The following is a 21,199-nucleotide window of genomic DNA, read 5'->3' as shown; positions in this document are numbered from 1 at the left end:
TAGTTGGTGCTAGTTTGCAAATTCTAGCATGAGAATGCTGAACAAATAAACACGCATGTGAAACACATGGAGAAAAGTAGTATAAAGCCTCATATGACTCCAGAGGAAGCAGCATGTAATCTAATAGATTGCCTAAAGTGATGTTACTCAGTGGCTAAGTTGCATCATGGGTAATGGTGTGTCTTAGCCAGGGTTTTCAAAATGAAATAAAAATGAAATAAGAAAAGCAATATCTCTGGTTCTTTCTTATAAATATTGTTAATTTGTTTCTTAACTGTGCATAATGAGTCCAACAGTGTTGTGAGTTCAAATCTCTAGCAGTAATATACTTTTACAAGTCTGGTGCTTACATTACCCACAGTGCAGTTAATCAAGATAAATGGACATCTTTTCTCTTTAGTTGTACTTTATCCATAACCTACATATAGTCTAACAAACTGTATTGTAACCAGGAATGACAAACGGCAGCACAGCACAAGGTCAGTGATGACACAAGTTGTTCAAAGGTGCTGACAATAACAGGAAAAAGAGAAATTTGATTCCTCATATGTGTACTTTGTATTTTTACACTGTTTTATTTTTCTTTTTAAGTATTGAATAAATTAACTGGTTTTTGTTTCATTTTTAACAAAAGGAACCATCAAAACATTGTTATTCCCAAACAGAGCCATCAAAGCTTTCAAAGAGCAGGCTGTAGCAGATATCTGCACTAAACTTGACAGTCCAAACTACATTGGCACACTCTCAGACACACAAACACACCGGACAAAGTTTTTAAATAATAAGGTGATTCTAAATATCCCCTGTGCCTAAAATGTAATATCACTTTGCAATTCTTTTCTCTGTGAAAATCAATTGCCTCCTCCCACTAGACAAAGCAAACCCAACTCATGTCTCTGACTAGCTTGCCATTCATCAAGGCTTGTGGTGACATTACTTACCTAAATGAGTTGTTGCTAATTGCATTGAATTACCCCTGTGTTTGATACATTAGTGCAGCCTCGGTGCACACAGATTGTTCTGCATTCTGTTATGCTGACCACCCCTGACGAAGTGAAGAACAGTGTTAAGTGTGTTTTTATTGCGCTTGTGTATCATTCTGATTTGACAATTAGTGTTGGTGGGACCCACAGATGAAGTCGTTCATTGTGGATTTCAAAATGGACTCTGAACTGAATTCAGTTCCCCAGAATTCCCCGGTCTTCACACCTAGGTGTAAAGACTGACAAGGTATGCAGCTTTGAAATACTATTGGTCAGGGTGACAGACCCCCAACTGACCAGATAAAAATCCAGCCTTCCTTCCTTTGTTCTCTCTCTTCTCCACCTCTTTCCCTATAGGACTGCATGTACCTAGATTCACATCTCCTAGATTTTTCTAGGCCCCACAGCTCTGAGAGATGCCAGCTGCAGTTCCAACAGGCCTAAAGACCTTCTACTCACATCAGCGACACAAGGTCCAGCTTGTATTCCAGCTTAGTTAGCGCCAGCAGCTGCAGCGCAAAGCTTACTAGGTAACTCCGCAATCTGAGGAACATGAAGCAAGTCAGCACAGAGTTTCTATCCCCACAAAGGAAAGGAAAGGAGCAGCCAGTTTCCTCACCTACTGTCTTTCATCAGTTCTTGCATAGCAAGAACGTGAAGATAACTTCAGTTACGTGACTTATGTGATGATACTTAACAACACGAGTAAGTCAAAAACCTCACCACTGACTTCTGCTTTCTCACTAGACACAAACAGCAGTCTTCTAGATGAAAGTCCTGTGCTTGTTCAACCCAACCATCCATTCCTGACCTCCTCAGTAGGCAGGGTTGTGGTTTTTAATACTGCTTTAACTGACTTCCACTTTTACTGCCATAACAATTACTATGGCCACTAGAGGTTGCTGCCAAACAAGAATTGGAAATAATGGTTATAAAACGATACTTTCACACATGAGACACGCAGGCAGCATCATGGGAAATGCGATCATTACATGAAACTAGATTACAATGCTCTGCATTTTTCATGTCATTTAATTTCTCAACATATCTGTTCCCACAACAACATGTTAATAAATATGCTATTGCTTTTGTAGTGTGTGGGTCAGTGTCACTGACAGGCATCTTTGCGTTTGTATCTGGGCCTTTAAAGCAAATAGTGTGTCCCATAGACACTACCATAGGGGACAGACTTTATTGGACTTTTGGAAGGTCCCTGACAAACATGATGTATCTGTTTCAGTCCAACCACTTGAATTAACTTTTGGTAGCCACCATAGAGCCAGATAAATAAATGAAAATACAACAAAAATGCTTTTAAAGAAGGCTTGTAGGCACAAACTGGATGATGAGACACCACATCCTTGCTTAAGACAATCCCCCAGATACCCAGGGTAGAGGACTACCGATCAGCTTTCTGCTAACAGCAGGGCCTCATTGATTGCTAATCGTTTAATACCACAAACAGAAGGGGGTGGCTGTGAACAATAACATGATGGATAATGAAGCTATGACCGATCCACAGGGGGAGGGAAAGCAACCTCCTGTCACACCTACAGTACAAGCTGAGACACAGGATGAGTCCTCCAGGAAGAGTCCTACAGGAGGAGAAGCAAGTCCCAAAGGGCAACAACAAGTGATTCAACACCATCCGACAGGTTGTAAACAAATCCAGTTTAACCTCATTGGCAAAACCAAATTATTTAGAAGTAAAAGGTCAGCTTGCTGGAGATGTCTGTCTATCGCTAATCTAGCTATTGTCAGCTCTGGGAGCTGGAAGAAATATCTATATCAAGCTAATGTTTTGATGTTTAAGTGAGGTTTCAATAATATATAAATCCATATAAATGTATAATATAACAACACAAGCTCAAGAGACCTGCTATGCCTATATATTACACTGGATACATGATTGGGTAAATCCTGCCTAGGGGAAGGATATAGTCAGTTTATCTGCATATTTTTCTTGCCATCTGACATTGAAAAAACTGTCAATGTGTATTTAAAATCATTGTTGTAGGTAAAACTATTTTTAAAGGGTACACTCTGAAGCACTGCCTGGTTTGTTTCAGTGCTCAGGTTAACTAGTTGTGTTGGTCAGATAGGATGCTGCACAAGCAGGGGGCATTGCTGTCAACTCTCAATGTACAGTGATCATTTCTGCATCTATCTGTACTCACAAACACACACACACGCACACAAACACACACGCACAGGCGGTATCCGAGATACACCTTCCTGCTAAACATCTGTTGTTGTAGAAGGGTTTCACCTGCTTATCCAAGAACACGTTAAAGGTTGCATGCTATAAATTCATAAGGTTAGAAAAGAGCACCCATCCATTCCCCCCCTGCTCACCAACATGTGAATCAGGGGAGTACCGGCACTTTTTCTCAGTCAAAGCATGCACCTGCATACACCTCTGCGATGTTGTGAGTCACATGCAATGACAACACATCAAGAATGCTAGTTTCATGATAGCCATGTTTTCCCACTTTTTATCAAGGTTGTAAAGTCTATAAGATTATATTTTTAGTCATAGTTGTGACCCTTTATAATAACCACAATTAATAAATTGTAAATGTGCAGTTTAATAATTATTAAATTAGTAAACATTACACAATGAGTTGCTTTATATGCTTTAAAAGAATAGGAAGATCAGCTGCAACTTTAAAATGGTCATCCAAATAATGCTAATAAATGACCTACACATTCATTAACTATCTACAACATATTGTAAACATCAATTGTAACTCTACAATAAACATTTGTTTAACAAATGGTTTAATGTATATATTTTTTCATCAACAAATAAAAAACATGACTATGACCTCTGCTTGTTTTAAGCTTTATGTTGCTCCACATTTTGTTTTCTAGTGAAACACTTACGCTTTTCAAATGATAAGGTCCCAAACCCGACACACTAAATCAGACCACACTAAATGGTAAGGGATCAAAGTCATCCCTCAGTAACTACACCAGCCTGCCTCAGCTTCTATCCCAGCCTTCACAGTGGAGGCCAGGGAGCTGTACTGTCCGTTGAAACATTCTTCTAATTTACGTCTGCCAGCACCAGGAAATTGAAGTCAAAGGTTCACTGCATCTTGTGCCACAAAAAATGATCTGCTCAGGACCAATGTGTAAAGGAGGGAGGGCAAATTAACCTGGACACTTATAAATGGGACACAAAGGGGTGTGGGTTGGTTTGAAAAATTCATGAAACACAGGGAAGTTGGTGGTGATGTGGCTGCAGCTGGACGCCATATATTAAACTCAGTCATTTATCTAGTGTCAGGCACTTTGGTGAAACTATATGTTGACCAGATGTGTCTTTGTCAGCTGTCAACCTCCAGCTTCCCCTGCTCCCCTGAGAGATTATTTACCACAGTAAACTGAGTATAGTTCCAAATGATTCCCTGAAATGATACCTGTCAGCAGGAAAACCATCAAAAGAAACAATAAGAAAGTATATCTCATTGTATGTGCTTTCTTTGTAGGTTGCTGTTGAAAAGCAGTATAATCAAAGCAAGCACTCCTATTGGTTAACTGTTCAGGAGTTTATTGGGCGATGGAGGTGTGAAACAGATAGAAGATAGAGGCCTTGACAAAATCTAAATTAATTTGAACTTTTTGGTAAATCTGGACACAAATCCTGTCACAACTGTTATCTTCATTATTAATTAAATCTGCACTTTATTTTCTTGATTAATTAATTGATCATTTTGTCAATGAAATGCTTGAAATAATGAACAAAATGGCCCTAACAGTATCTTAAAGCCCAGTGTGATATCTGTAGATATGTTTTGTTCTATAACAGTCCAAAGATAATCAATTAACTTTAATATATGCCACCAACGTGTCCCATATTTATGTTTTAGATGTCAGAGAGGATTTGATCAATTTGATTGAAAAACATGACTCAGACAATAATTCTAGGGTTGAGCAGGTTCTCAACTCAAACCAGTATCTGGTGCGGATAATGTACTTTTTTTTTTTTCTTTGGAAGAGTATCACTGCTCCATGTTAGTTACACACAGTTACGCCTACTACCTACGCAGACAAAACCAGACATAATTCAGCCATCGTTTGAGACATTTTTTGACATCTGTCAGGTGATAAGGTCATAACTTTACATACTGTATACCTGCCTTTAATTTCTTATCATTGTTTCCTGCTAAACAATGACATAATACATCTGAAATGGTGTTATTTAAAAAAAAAAAACATAAAAAAAAAAAACAAAACAAAAAACAGATACATGACATGTATAGATACACTGAATGGTGTACCTGCTCATCCCTTTATCAATTAACCATCAAAATACTAACCATCAAAATTATATACTATTTTAGCTTTGGACAGATGTATGGTGAGTAATACAATTTCTTTATACTTGGCTAGAGTTCAGTGAGATAACTCATACCACTTGCATGTCTGTAGGGCATGAAGCTACAGCCAGCAGGCAGTTAGCTTAACATTAAGACCGGAAACAAAGAAACAGCCACCATGCCTCGGGTAAAACTACAATGTTTTGTTTTTTACATTTCCATTTTTGCACAGAGGGAAAAAAACAAAACAAAAAAAATAAATAAAACTACAGATATAACATGTTCATCAGTGAGACTTTGAGGTGCTGGTAGGTGGATTTGTTTAACCTTTGAACACAGAGGTTCCGTTCTCTTTGACTCATCAGTCAGCTAACTGGCTGCTGGCTGTAGATTCCTTCTTATTGTTCAGACACAAGAGTCTCATCTAAATCCTGGAGCAAAACCAAGTATTTCCCCAAATCCAATAACCTTCATTGACTGTACATATAATTCAAAAAGTTGAATTTCTAGTTTCAGAACAGTCCTTTATTTCACTGTTATAGGACAGTTATGTAACAATAATAAAATCAGTGATTTTCATACTTATTTTCTGAGTGTAGTGTTCAATATGAGCACTGCCACTGAACCTGGATTAATCAAAGTATCAATGACAAATGTCTTCATATTTCCTTCTCTGTCTTGTAGGATATTGTGTGCCATGTCCTTTACCTGGCCTCATTTTCTCTTCCACCCTGCCTCCCTCTTTAGTTTGGCCAGTGGCCCAAAGTGGCTTGTAATCCTTGATCTCTGAGGTTCAGTGAATTACCACACACCTAAAAACAGCCGACTCAATAACTGGGAGATTATCACGACTTCTGACGATGTCAGCAGCAGCAACAGCAGCTGCTGCAGCTTGGGGAAAGGAGGCCAATCACTGAATGTAGAGAACTTCACAGCTTGAATGCTTACCAATGGCCCCCTGCACTAAATCTTACCATTCATATAGAGCAGCCTGGGACCTGATGAGTCTCTGGATCGCAGTGTTAAGGCAACTCATCACTGAAATGCAATTCAACCCAACTGCATATTTCTGTTTTCAAACTCTATCTTTGATTATTTTATATTTCTATTCATTTATTTTTGTTGGCCTTTGGACAGTTTGAAGAGATGACAGGAAACAGGTTGAGAGAGAGGGGGAGTGACACAAAGCAAAGGGCCCCAGGCCGAGACTTGAACCTGCTGCAGCAAGGGCAAAGCCTCTCTACATGGGACGCCTGCTCAACCCACTGAGCTAAACGGTGCCCTATCTTTGATTTTAATCCAGCCAAGATATAATTGGCAGGTGATCTCCTTTCTTTGAAACAAAAGGATACACGTCACAGTGGCTGTGCTCTGCTTCAGGATATGATTGGAATAATGCATGTGTTGCTGCTCTGATGTGTCAAAGTTTACCAGTTGGTTTCAAAGTAAAGGTGAGGTGAGAACAATACAGTGCAGGTGCTGAATGTTCAGACCATGAAAGGTACACTATGCAGGATTTGTTGGTTGCTGTTTTTAAAATGAACCATTGAAAGTTCACGGTACTAATGTTTTAAAGCACTAAACAGACCCACACCTAAGAACAGCCCTCCAAGAAGGTGTTGCGTCGCTGAATTTAATGTGAATTCAGCTTGTAAATTCAGCAGATGTAAACATGCTGTTTACGTCTATATTCCATGTGTATGTAGCTCAGCCCCAACCAGCAGCTCACACAGAGAGCAGAGCAGAGAGAAAAAAACAACATGTCCTGACTTGGGCTGCATGATATATTGTTTGACTGCAATGTTCACATGTGCAGTAGTCACATTACAGGATGTACAATGCTGGCAAGTCACCCCTTGCTAATTTATTTCATTAATTTAACTGTATATAAACTGCTCTACAAGAGGGGTCTGTATGATACCGTAATGATGATAACATAATTTACTCTGATTTAAAGGATCTATTTGTGAGAAAAATGTAAACAAAAACAAAAACTGATGACTTGGGAATGAGACTGAAAAAAAGCTACTTTTCTTACAAATAGGGCCTTTAAGGAATTCTGTATACACTCAAAATTTGATATTGAGTAAAGTCTGCATTACTGTAGCCAAAAGGCACTGAAATTACAGTGAGGTCCAAAGCACAGTCACCTCTTGCATTAGTTTCAACTTGGCATAGCAAAGAATGAATGTAAAAGTCTATATTATCTTTGTACTACTGTACTTCACTGGCTGTGCAACTAAATATCAGCAGCAGTCCTCCATCAGTGTCTACCTTGGATCAGTTCGGCCACAGTGCTGCTGTGCAATGTTTGAAAGAGCACCACATCAACCACACTACACAAGCGAGTACAATAATGATAGTCTTTGTGCCAACATGTTTATACTCACAGTTACAATGTCAACAGTAGAGTAGAGTGGCTGCATTGGTTAACATAGAAGCCTTTCTGTTGTGTTAGACAGAGGACTGAAAAGTGCAACTGAAATACATTCATTTTTCACAAGGTGTCCAATTTTTAAAGTAGAATTGTACAGTACAAGTGGCAGCAGCCAGGGACAGAGTGATCTTTGATAGAATAAATGCTGCTGCAGATCAGACCTGTTTAACTGTGTGTGTGTGTGTGTGTGTGTGTGTGTGTGTGTGTGTGTGTGTGTGTGTGTGTGTGTGTGTGTGTGTGTGTGAGTGCGTATTCGTGCCTGTGTGTGTAAGTATGATACAATCTGCCACAAAGTAATCACCTGAGTACTTTCCTCAGCAATAGACTGATTAAGAATAATTTTGTCTGATGGCACCCGCTTGAGCTGTAGCCTCTAGATTTAGCGGGTGAAACTGCTTTCTGCTTCTCCAATTTTAAAACATAATTTCATGCCTTTCCAAAATAGTAGACTCTTGACTTTGTGCAGCACATAAATGTCTACCCCCCCTCCCTTTTTTCCCTTTTTTAGTGGGCCCTCAGGTCTGCACAAAAAAAGACCACAGACATCTGCCAAGTAGGGGAAAATGGTTCACATAATGGAGTTTAACTGCATTTCATGAAATGGACCGAAATGTAATTGTAAACTTAAGATGGAACACTATTCATATGGTTCACCAGTAACTTGAATTGATTACCTTTAGCTAACGTTAAAGATATTACCAACAATGAGCACAGTCCTGCCAACCATACCAGACCTTTAATATTATTTGAAAGACTATGATGGAATATTGTAATGACACTGAATATCCCTGACTTTTTTTCTGGTGCCATCTTGAGGCCAAATATCTGGTTTTGAGTTTAGATTGGGGGGGGCGCATTTCATGGTTTGCATGGATAATTCAGCCCAGTCTAACGTAAAAACATGAAATCAACTACTAGGGTGATGGTTTGGCTTGCCTATGTGCAGAAATTGTACGTTGGGAACAATGAAGGAGCACAATTCAAAGATCCAAAAAGTCAGAGGTCAGGGATGGCTGGGTGCTTTATTCATAGGACTAATGGCTTAATAAACATATTTGCATATACACTACTCAAAAAATAAATAAATAAATAAGGGAACACTTGATCATCACAGTATAACACCAAGTCGGTTAAACTTCGGGGATATCAATCTGTCTGTTTAGGAAGCACAAGTGATCATGAATTAATTTCACCTGCTTTGGTGAAAGTGAAATGAAAGTGGTGCAATGGAGAGGCAAAAGCAAGACATCCCCAAAAAGGGGAATGGTTTTGCACACAGCGGCCACTTGTCACTAATGGTAGCATGAATCAGTACCTGCAGCCCAATCAGGTTGCACAGGTAGTCCAGCATGGCACCTCCAGGATGGCACATCCATACATGTGGTCGGAAGATTTGCTGTGTCTCCCAGCACAGTCCCAAAAGCATGAAGGACAAACCAGGAGACTGGCCATTACACAAGGAGAGCGGAAAGGACTGTAGGGGCATCAACCAAGCAGTAACAGTAAGCAGTAAGACCGGTATCTGTTCCTTTGTGCAAAGAGGAACGTGAGCACTGCAAGAACCCTACAAAATGACCTCAAGCAGTCAACTGGTATGCGTGTTTCTGACCAAGCAGTCATAGACTGACTCCATGAGGGTGACATGAAGGCCTGATGTCCTCTAGTGGGACCTGTGCTCACAGCCCAGCACTGTGCTGCTCGGTACCCTGACTGCTGTTAGGTACATGGATGAAATCCTCAGAGTAGTTGTCAGACCCAACACTGTTGCAGTGGGCCCTGGGTTCCTCCTGGTGCAGGACGATGCCCAAACTCATACGGAACCTCGTTCCCCTGACCTAAATCCAGTTGAACACCTATGCGATGTTATGTATTGGTGCATCCAACGCTCCCAAGTACTGCCACAGACTGTCCAGGAGCTCACTAATGCCCTGATCCAGGTCTGGAAGGAGATCACCCAGGACACCATCCACTTGATCAACTGTACACTTTAGGTGGCAGCAGAGTGCTTGAATCCTGATGAGAGGATTAAAAATCCTGATGACAGGATGTTAATAATACCCTGTTTGACCACAGTGTGCTCAGCAATGGCAGAGTGATGCTGTCCAGAGTATGGCTGGTTGAGTCCACAGGAAGCAGATGAATGTAGTGTAACACTATGTATATATGACAGCTTTGGCTGATCTTTAACCTTGTGAACTGAGTTAGATAAACTGAAGATTTGTAACTACATACATTTCAGTCAGCACTGCATATGACCACTCCCCTCTGATGTGAGTCTTCATTACATTGTTTGAGGGAACAGGGATTTAAGGTGTTATTTTTTTTTTCTAATTTTGACAGTCTAACCAATGACAACACATTAGTTTAGGTTGTAAAGACTATAGCTGTTGGTAGCTTCAAATACGCTAAACTGTAATATTATGGGTTGGTGTTCATCAGATGATGGGGCTACACTAGCCTATATGTGCTAAGAGCAGTTGCCACTTGTTGGCATAGCAACACTTTAATGTTAATTAGGGATGTAGTCACAGGAGCCCTCCTGGCCCTGCCCTGCTGCTGCTGTCTGTTACACACACACAAACTCAACATGTGAGTTTATTCGACCATTTCCTTGTCCCCGGGAACAGATCGAGGATAAAACCCATGTCCCCTACTACCTAGATTTCACAAGCAAAAAAGGACACTGAAATGCTTTATTTAACTTGCTTTGTGTCTCTCTTTGTGCGTAATGTGGTCTGTGGATTTCAGTCCTCTGATTGGAGCGGACAGGCCATAAGAACTATTGTTTTGATTAATAGGGGATGGGATGTTGGGTGGTGAAATAATTTGTCTTTGATGAGCAACACAATAATATCATAACCTGCAAAGGACCCATAGAGGGGCTTCATAGACATGGTGTAAATTAACAAGGAAATAAAACAGCGTGTCTGGTTTGAGAGGGAGGAGAGAGGAACTCAGGGCCCTGATGTGGTCACTGTAGTCTGGACTGCTCACATGTGCAAACTGGTGGTTGTCAGTGCACACTGCAGCTAAATCAGCTTGATACAATATAAGTTCCCCCTCCTTTTCTGCCATGTCGTACCTTTTAAGCTGTGGTAATGGTGTCATCTGAAAGGGGGAAACGTCTGTATTATAATTCACAGTATGGACAAAATGATTCTGAAGCTGCCATATTATTATGTTACATAATCTGTAATACTAACCCATGTTCCATTTTTTAAGATACAAAATTTGAAACCCAAAAAGTGCATCACACACAAAAACAGGGTATGAGTCACATTATAACACCTTTCTCATTATCAATACATACCATTTTACTTTCAAAAATCTTGTTGAAGTTCAAAACGTTTCCTTTCAATCTTTGGATGAGAACATTGTCACTTGACTCTTAGCACAGTAAATGACATCATCTCAAAGCGATATGATATCTCTTTACCATAGACAAGTTCACTGTAAAGTTACTGCACTCTGCTCCTTTGCTGTGGTTAGTCTGTAAATGGAACACATCAGCACTTGTGGCATGAAAACAAACACCACAGTTCAGCATATTTCTAATATTTCAAATTTGTTCAACCTGTAAGGTCCTTTTTTCTATTTCTTACATTGGTCAAAATTAAGTGACTTCTTTTTAGGGCTCGAGCAGGTCTCGACCTGCGAGGTCCCTATTGTTTTTTCTAATGACCACTTTTTCATCCCAAATTATTACATTTTTCACTGCCTGACCATATCTCAAGACTCACCAAACTTGGAATAAATGTCACACATGCGGAAAAAATGTCATATTCTATTGTCGTCCTCAATTTCTACCGCTAGGTGGCATTAATAATCAAGGAAAGTGCGTTTTGGCTTATAACTCACATACTTTGTTGCACATTTAAAAACCTTATATCGACGTGTTCACTGAATTGTGCTGAATTGGTCACGCCCATTTCCGCCTACGCTTTTTTTCCGCAAATGTTGCAAACCTCCTCCCAGGCGATTTCACTGATTTGCAAGAAACTTTGCACACAGCATCTGTGGACTGTCCTGACAAAAAGCTATTCAAATAATCTGGATATTATCAACAATACTCAAGTTAGTAAATAACAACTTCCTGTACATTTTGCTCAAAACACCAAGTGTTGCATATCTCCACATTGGTCTCTCCCACTGACATGAAACTCAGGTGACTACTTCCCCATGAGCCCCTGAGTCTCTGTACAAAATTTTGCCAGATGACCACTAGGTGGCACAATTTAAATTGAAGCATTTTATATCTCCACATCGGTTGGTCAGATTAACACAAACCTTGGTAGAATCATTGACAATGCTGTCCTGACTAACTGACATACTCTGTCGCACATTTAAAAACCCTATGTCCATGAGTTCACTGAATTATGCTGAATCTCCTAATATAGGCCACACCCATTTCTGCAGACCTTTTTTTTTTCTTTTTTTTTCTCAGATTTGGCGATTTCACCGATTTGCATGAAACTTTGCACACAGCATCTGTGGACTCTCCTGACAACAAGTTATTACAATAATTTGGATATTCCAAAAAAATACTCAATTAATTATTAAATAACAACTTCCTGTACATTTTGCTCAAAAAACAATGTATTGGATATCTCCACATTGGTCTGTCTCAATGACATGAAACCCAGGTGACTACTTCCCCATGAGCCACTAAAGCTCTGTGAAAAAAATGATAAACTGGTGGCACATTCCATTTTGATGCTTTCCCATAAAACCATCAACTCGGAATAACTTCCACATACAATTTGCCATCTACTCCAAATTGCTCAAACAGGCAGAGGGTCTTACCCTGAAGACAGGCAGCACACCCCGACAGCAGCATGCCCCAGTGCACGTGGACTGAGGCCCGTTCATTGCTGCTTGCAGCTTTAATTTACACTTTAAAACTGAGGAAAGGCACAGGAAAGGAAGAAATATGAGAGTTTGTGGGTTTTTTTAATAATCAATCATATTGAAATATTTTGTCATTTTGTGGCTGCTGGTTTTATGACAGGCTGTGTGATTCACACATGTCCTGTCTGTCAGGAAAACCCTCAGAATTTCAGCATCTTTTTTAAGCATTCAGTGCACATGGACATCATTAGAAATAAAATTAATCGATCCAGTGAACCAGTATAAGCCTGCTCACAAGAGGAAATACAGCTCATAAAGTAGTGATTTTGTTGTTGTCAGTCAATGTGTCTTTGTCAGTTCTTTAAGTGGCACCATCCATGTCTCAATCCTACTTTTCATGTTCGCGTGCTCATTCCTCAACAAGCAGCTTGACAGCATCGTCTCTTCTTATTTCACTCAGAGGGTCCTGGTTCTGCACGCTTGAAGAATCACCTTACACTGTGAAAACAGTAACCTGAGCGAACTTGTCTGTCAGTCAAAAAAATAGACTCTAAGGAGATATTACGCTTCTATACCTGGTTGCCCATTGACTTGGAGCTGTCAGTCTGGATCCAGCTGCTTCACATTTCATTCCAATTTATCACAGGAGCACTCACCCATCCTCTCACATGAATTGACTGTTTTAACTGATTGAGACAAGGGGATGATTATATCTGTATATTTACAGGAATATTATAACCATTTCTAGACTAAATTATTGAATATGTACCACTTTAAAGTGATGCACTCATTCAAGGTTTAGGGAGGAATACTTCAGCAGGGGCTAAAGCAAACCTAGGCTCCACATACACCAAGGTGTATGAGGGTTGTGAAGAGATGTTCCCTTCTGTATTTGCTTGTAAATCTAGTATGACTTTGTGTAACGAGTGTTCCAACCCGCCAGGAGATGGATCAACCAATCAGCTTGCTCCACACGATGCATGGTTGAGATCTGGGAAGTGTGTGTGCAAGTCCCTTAGGGGAACATCTGCAATGTACAGGTCAAATAGCACCCTAATAGCAGTGTAGTTATAGTTTATGTCTGTGATGACCATTTTTTACTTTTTTTAAAACAAAAATTAAATAATTGTATGTAACTTTGATTTGTATTTTACAATGCAAGAATTGGTGGTGTAGATGAACACATAGAGGGTGATTCCAGTATGTTCTGAATCTTTAATGGACTATTCTTAAATCTGAGACTGAAAGGAAATGCAACTAGGGTTGGGTTTCACAACCAAGATGCCCCATAAAATGGTTTTGATACTTTTCATATTCACAAAATAAATGTCACTGCTCAATGCATCAGTTTTAAATAAGACAGTTGATTAAGAAATACTCAAAGTTACAAAATGTTTCATATTATTATTAATGAGATATTAATGACAAAATGACTGATCAAAGTGCCAGATAACCATACTTAGAGTTTGACCACTAAATGCCAACTTATTGATACTCAAGGTACTAATTTTTACTGTATGGGATGTTGCCAAACCCATGCAGTAAATGATTCAATATCCCTCAACAATAATCTTCTTTCAGGGAGTATGGATGTGTGTGGAGTCTGAAACAGAATGCAGATATTCATTTTAGGGAGTGTGTGTATTGAGGAAAGTTTGACTGTGTCTTGTTGCCACAAAGTGTGGTGTCACACTCACAAATGTTGAAACAGCCTTCACTTTATTTCCACCATCATGCCTTCCATCTTCCAATATTACAGACAGGTTTTAACGTGATGTACACATGATATGACAGATATTGTAGTAATGTCAATAAGGTACATGTGACACAAATAGATGTGAAGTTGTCATTGCATTGTAGAAATGTTAATCTGCTAATAAAAACAAGGCTCCAAGCACTAGTACTGTTCAAAAACAGCGTGTCTAACTTATCATGGGGCCACACAAACTTGGAGTACAACAGTGGCATATATGGATAGACATATCTTTTGCAGCTAGACATGAGGTTGGCAACACATGTTCAGTGGCCATATGTTATGCAAATTGGGTAAATTATATTAGATTTAGTGTTCATTCAAACTGATTTTTAATCACTATATCTCAGCCAACTATAGTTGATTGTCTCTCCATGATTATCACTCTGCTGCTTTGATTCCAGTCCAGCCTTAATTACTTTTTTTGCAAACAGACACTGTAAGATGGTAAGAAGCAAATTTACTGAATGTGAAGTAGGACTATTTGCTGCTGCCTTTCTAAGTGGGCATTTCCCATACTGGATCCCAAGAAGTAGTCCTGATAGTAAAAGGTCTGCATGTGGTCAGATCAATAGATAGTCTCTTACGGGAATAATATTACCTAACTGTGAAAATTGAGTAATATTACCAGCTCTGCTATAGAAAAGCACTATTGATTGTGTGGTCAATATCAAAGAGCAAATATCAAGGCTGCACATGAAGCTCCTCAATGATGGACTATCCTGTTTTTACCAACCATTTTAAAGGAGAGAAAATTCAATAGCAATCTAAGTCTACCATCAATTTCCGGCAGTTGATGTGTTTCTGTTCTTCACAAGCGCGTGTCCTTGCTTAAGCATCATGTTTCTGCTGCACTTAATGTAAAAAATACAATACAATCATGGGCATCTATTTATGAACTCAGAACTTTTTTTTTTTTTTTTTTCAATATGAATTATGAAGTATTCATGTTACACTGAAGAGTCACATTACATGTTGGTTCCACTTCAGCCTTTGATTTCTACATGTTTTTATGACACTGCTTTGGCTGCTATTGGATGTGTGAATTTGGCATTGTCTGAGGCAGATGCCTTAATTTCAAAAGCTCACCAAAGGGAGCTTTTAATTGCTCCAGGAGACATGCCCACACGCCAGCACTGATTGACAGACTCCAGTATAGAGGAACTAAGTTTAGAAGAATGTAGGCAGGAGCACTGAGAGGGGGAAGGGCCACGTTTGAATTCATTAATAGCATACAGAGAACAGACGAGAATTTAGATACAGGAGCAGACCCTCTTCTTCCTACAGCTTCACATTCTCACAAAAAAAAATAAAAAAAAATGCTCACATGCATTTCATAGGTGGAATTTTTACGATGTTCGCCATGCCAGTTTAGCATGATACCCTGCTAACATTAGTAGCAAAACACAAAGTAGAACTGAGGCTGATGGGTACTGGATGGTTTAAAATTTGAATAGATGATGAATGTCATGGCAATCCATCCCATAGATGTCATGACATTTCACACAAAACTATGTGGTGCTAGAGGAAACCATGGCCAAATCCCATGCACCCTTCTTCCCTACCACTTAGCCCTATCCCTGATGCCCAGTGGTAGGGTGTTCATATTCTTGTTGGGAAAAGAGGGGCATGGTGAAGTTTTAGGACTGCATGGCCCTCCACACTGAGGTTTTTTTTAGAGGCACACTTCAAACAGAGGGCAATGAGAACTCTGGCATTTCCGAATTTTAGGGTCTTTTATTTTCTAAACATAAACATATATTCTCTAACCATAAAACAATGGCTCCTTGTTTGCTGATGTCTTGTTAGCTTACTAACTAGCTAACTAACTTTACATTATTATTGCATTGTTCTTGTGCATAATTCAGTATTGCAGCAATGATTAATAGCATCAAGTTGGGGGAAAAAATGCAAGTGTCCAAACTTTCTATCAGGAATGGCACTGTGATAGCATCAGGTTGCCACAGTAACACAAGAGAAATCACCACAGCTGGAAACATTAAACTGGAAATATCCAGTCTGACTGTTTGCATAAACACAATTGACAACTGTTGATGAACTATGATGGTTTTGAAGGGTTGTCCAATTTCATAGAGGAGGTTTCAACCACTTCCCCTTGCAACTCTGTTCTGAGGGGTAAGGGGACACTCGAGAGTGAAGGGGCAGGGTACAAATTGGAATTGGGATTGAGCTCATGATTTGCTGCACAAAACACTCATAATACTTATATTACACTGCATACTTTAAAACTTAGACCTACAAGTGGCATTACAGAAAAAAGTCAGTAGGATTCATCCTCTGAGGATCATCTATGTCTGTACAAAATGTCACGGCAGTCCATGCAATAATTGTTGAGATATTTCAGTCAAGACCAAGTGGTGAACTGACTGGTCATCCTTAGAGCCACAATTCTAACATGACTCAAATGCAGTAGAGCTGTCCAGGTGGGAGAAATGGCATCTTTTAGCTTTTATTCTAAAAAATGTCAATTTATACATGCATTAGACGTAGTAACCTCAGTGTACAATACAGTGTATCATGAGAAACCAAATGAGTTGCATGCACATGAACTCAAAATTCATTCTAAACTGAAATACTGATGCTGGTCACTACACAATTATAATCAGCTAATGTTAGAAAACATGAAAGCAACACCACAGTGACAATTCAACAACTTTTTATTTAACACAATGTGGTTTGAGCCATTTAACACTGTTTAAAATGTTTTGGCACTTACTGCACCTTGAAGGCTGTAACTCACTACAACATCAAGGTAGTGCATCAAGGTAGGCATTACGCAAAAGAACATTAAACATGTATAGAGCATCATGAATTGAACAGTCATTTTCCACAAGTTATTCAGTGCATAAACTTGGGCTGGGCAATATGTCAATGTTGTGATATTAATGTATTAGCAATCAATGTATTAAATCTGAGGTAGAAGAGGCAAATGATTACATTTGTAAAGAGTACTTCAACTGGCAACATCCTTCCTTTGTTCTTCCCTTCCTTCTGTCCCTTCATCCCTCCTCCATTCCTCTCTCTCCTTTCCCTCCTTTGTTCCTCCCTTTCTCATCTTTCCTTCTTCCTTTCTCCCTTCCTTCTCTACCCCATCCTTCCTTCCTCCCTCTCCTTTCTCCCTTCCTTCTGTCCCTCCATCCCTCCTTCATTCCCCCCTCTCCTTTCCTTCCTTTGTTCCTCCCTTCCTTCTCTACCCCATCCCTCCTTCCTCTCTCTCTCCTTTCCCCATCCTTCCTTCTTCCTTTCTCCCTTCCTTCTCTCCCTATCCCTCCTTCATTTCTCTCCTTTGTTCCTCCCTTCCTTCCGTCATCAAGGTAGTGCATCAAGCAACAGAACATTAAACATGTATAGTGCATGAATGGAACAGTCATTTTCCACAAGTTAGTCAGTGCATAAACGTGGGCTAGGCAATGTTGTGATATTTATGTATTAACAATCAATATATTACAATACAATCAATGTATTAAATCTGAGTTAGAAAAGGCAAACAGTGCCACATTCAGTATCGTTATTTAGGCTTTGTAACGAGTAGAAATCTGAGGTAGAAGAGGCAAACAGTGTCACATCTTAAATCTGAGGTAGAAGAGGCAAATGATTACATTTGTAAAGAGTGGAAAAAAACAAAAAACTTCCTCAATACTCAGCTCAACAAAAAACCATTCTAAGTGATTCACTCATTGAACAAATCATTCTTCTGCGTCAGTAGACGCCCTTTCAGTGGTTTGTTGTCATCAAGACTGTCACATCGTGGTGAGGTTGTCTCGTCTTGGTATCTGTCTTGTGAACTTCCTGTTTTATTTTGAAATTAACTCTCCTTTCGTTTCAGGTCACTTACCCTTCCTCCCGTGTCCATGGTCTGACGTCATCCCTAATCCCTGATTGTTTCCACCTGTGAACCCCTTCCTCATGTGTATAAAGTCTGCGTCTTCCCCTGTCTCTGTGCCAAAGTATTTCGTCTTTATGTCGTTTACCGAAGCCTTTGATCACAGCCTTGTTCCACGCCTTGTTGAGAGATTGAATCATATATGGTTAAGTATTGTTCATGTTTTATTTTCTCTGAATTTTGTATCCTCGAGAAGAGTGATTTTGATTTGTATTTTCTGGTTAGGATTTTGAGTTGAAGTTTGAAGTTTTACAGCCTTTTGTTTTCCTCGTCACGAGTGAATTTTTGTTGATAACTTTATTAAGAAAGAGTAGTTAATTTTCATAGCCTCTGAGTTTCCTCTTCGGAGTGTTTTTTGTTTTGTAAATTTTGATATCTATGTACATATTTAAGAACAGTGTAGGTTTTCCTCCTACGGGAGCGTTTTCAGTTATTCTGTGTTTCATGTTGTTTGTCTTGTTTGTCTCGCAGAGTTTCATAGAGTTTTACTTGTCATTCTCGCTGGAGAGTTACAAAATCAGAATAATAAAACTTGACACTACTACTGCCATTTCCGCATCTGAGTTCTCTTTTCTGCCCGAGTCTGACAAAGACACATCACAACTTTCTGGATAAATGTGAATGTAAGCTCAAGATTCTTTGGGTACTGTAGGTCTAGTGCATAGATGTCCCAAAAAAGCAGGAGAAATGAGTCAACCAGATTTGTGGGACCACTCACAAGTATTTCATCCTCCATGACAACAGAGATGCTCTCAGGGCTGAAGAGGGCCGCATCAGTGGTGTCATGAAAAGCGACTGTCAGGAGAGCCACCGGAGTGTCTGTGAGGTCTGGGCCATCTGCTGACTAAAACACAAATAATACAAGAATGAGTTCAGCCCCTCAAGGATACAAATCATGCTAATGATGTCTAGAAGTGACATTACTGTCACTTAGCACTTTGACTAAGCTACATGTTTAAACTATTTTCTTTACATATGCTAATATCTTATGTTAGTTTCACACCTACCTGTGAGCATACTTTTTGTTTAGTGGAATACTTTATAATTACCTTTTCATTCATGTAATTTCTACATGTCAGTTTGCAGAATAACAACTCAAGTAAATTTCATAAACAGGTCCTGGTTCTCCTAGAGTTATTTGAGTGACGTCATATGTTTAGGCTGACTGAATAGCTAGGCAAAAAGGACTGATAGTGAGGCCAGTACACTTACATTACAGGTCCTGAAGAACTGGGAGGCATCTTCACGCAAGTACACAGGAAGTGCACGAAGGACAAGGGCCGGTCTCATATTTACATCACGTTGTTCCTAGGTGGACAAAAAATATCCATTACAATAATTTTACACAAATGCAGAGCAAACATAAAAAAAATTAAATAAATAAAAGCGGTCATTGCTATAGATGTTAGATTCAGTATTTTGGGTCACCATCCCTCCTTTTCTTCCTCCTCTTCCCTCTCTCCTTTCCTTCCTTTGTTCCTCCTTTCCTTGTCCCTCCTTCATTTCTCCCAACTCCTCCCTCTCTCCTTTCCTTCCTCCATTCCCTCTGTTCCCTCATCCCTCCTTCCTTCCTCCCTTCCTCCTGTCCCCCCGTCCCTCCTTCATATCTCCCTCCTCCTCTGCCCTCTATATATGAGGCAATTCACACTATGGCTTCTTACAGTTGTCTGCAAATAATCTCTTTCTGAATCATGCAAAGTTAAAAATTCACCTCAAGGTCATAAATCCTCATGAGCTTGCCAAGTTCTTCCGCTATCTTGCCAGTCCTGATAGCCTTCTCTCTGAACAAGGTGATGAGTTTAGGTGTGTGTCTATCCAGCTCCTTGTAGAATTGATTGCGCAGGTTAACGTTGTTGATCCGGTGGAACTCTGCCAACACCTGTATATGGACAGAATTGCACAGAAATGCACAAAGATTAATTAGGAACACAATTGTAAATGTATTTTAAGAAGTTTTAAGTTGGCAGGTAGCAAAACCAAGAGTAATTCTATTAGGGATGAGTCAGAACCAAGGTCAAAATAGAAAGTTAATTGTCATTCTTTAATTTAAAAACAGGCTGTATAATGCTATCCAAAGGAAATTAAAATAATGAACCTCTGTATAGTTTGTTTACTGTGAATGGCAAAAATACATCACAGCTTGACGTCAACTTTTACACCTGCCATTTGCAACAGTAATTTAAATACTGGAAAAATCAAAACAGACATGTTCAAAGTGGGCATGCTAAAGAGTCATGTTGATTAAATGTTTTATTTTTTACCTGTGACTCCATAAGTAGGGCTGGCCATCTGTCCACGACATCTCTCACCCGTGGAGCTACAAGAGCTCCGACGATTTCTTGCCGACGAAGGGCATAGGTTGTGTTCATGAGCTTGCCTACGACTAATTGGTTTCTCTCAGTCTTTTCGACTTCATGTATGATTTCTTCTCTCATTATTTCCAGAGTGGCTGGGGTTTGATCCTTCGGTAGATTGATGATGTAGTTGACTTCAGCTTTTCGAGCTTTCTTTATGTTTTGATGGGGGTGATCATTGTTGGGGTTGTTTCGGCTCCGTCTCCCTGTGTTAATGGCTACTTCTGCAACCCCAGCTTTGGCCAGATTGTTACAGTAAGATGCAAGCTTGTATCCTATGTGACGTTTCCATCTCAAATCCCCGTCTTCACCGGCCGTCATTCTGAGACATGGATGCGCTGTAAGCAAAGCTTGAGCAGCCTTTGCCAATTCCTTTTCATGTGGGTATGGTTTAAAACTGTAGATCGTTTCTGCCATTTTTTTAAGGATTTCACTCTTCTGCAACCTCTTTAACTTCAGCAATTTTCCTGATTCTTCATAAACATGATTTCCTTCTTCTAGTATACGCTCCATTTCATAACCAAAACCAGGAACAACAAAGTGATCAGGCCAGCTCTTCTGGCGCTGTAATGCAGGTACATGTGGGAGTATGTCT

At 39.7% G+C, this 21,199-nt stretch overlaps 1 protein-coding gene across 1 annotated transcript; it reads right to left on the bottom strand.

Moving 5' to 3' along the window:
* Window positions 1-17,625: 17,625 nt before the first annotated feature.
* LOC119018304 lies at window positions 17,626-20,670 on the bottom strand. Its single transcript, XM_037095844.1, has 5 exons — window positions 20,512-20,670; window positions 19,962-20,129; window positions 19,463-19,558; window positions 18,840-19,094; window positions 17,626-18,100 (listed from the first exon to the last, which is right to left on the bottom strand). Exons 1-5 carry the CDS (start codon window positions 20,617-20,619, stop codon window positions 18,038-18,040), a joined length of 690 nt encoding a protein of 229 aa, XP_036951739.1. The 5' UTR covers window positions 20,620-20,670; the 3' UTR covers window positions 17,626-18,037.
* Window positions 20,671-21,199: the final 529 nt, after the last annotated feature.

Source organism: Acanthopagrus latus, chromosome 4 (assembly GCF_904848185.1).
Source record: "Acanthopagrus latus isolate v.2019 chromosome 4, fAcaLat1.1, whole genome shotgun sequence".
In the NCBI taxonomy this organism is placed as follows: domain Eukaryota; kingdom Metazoa; phylum Chordata; class Actinopteri; order Spariformes; family Sparidae; genus Acanthopagrus; species Acanthopagrus latus.
Note: the sequence above shows the minus strand (reverse complement) of the source record. Positions and strands in the feature narration are given on the sequence as shown.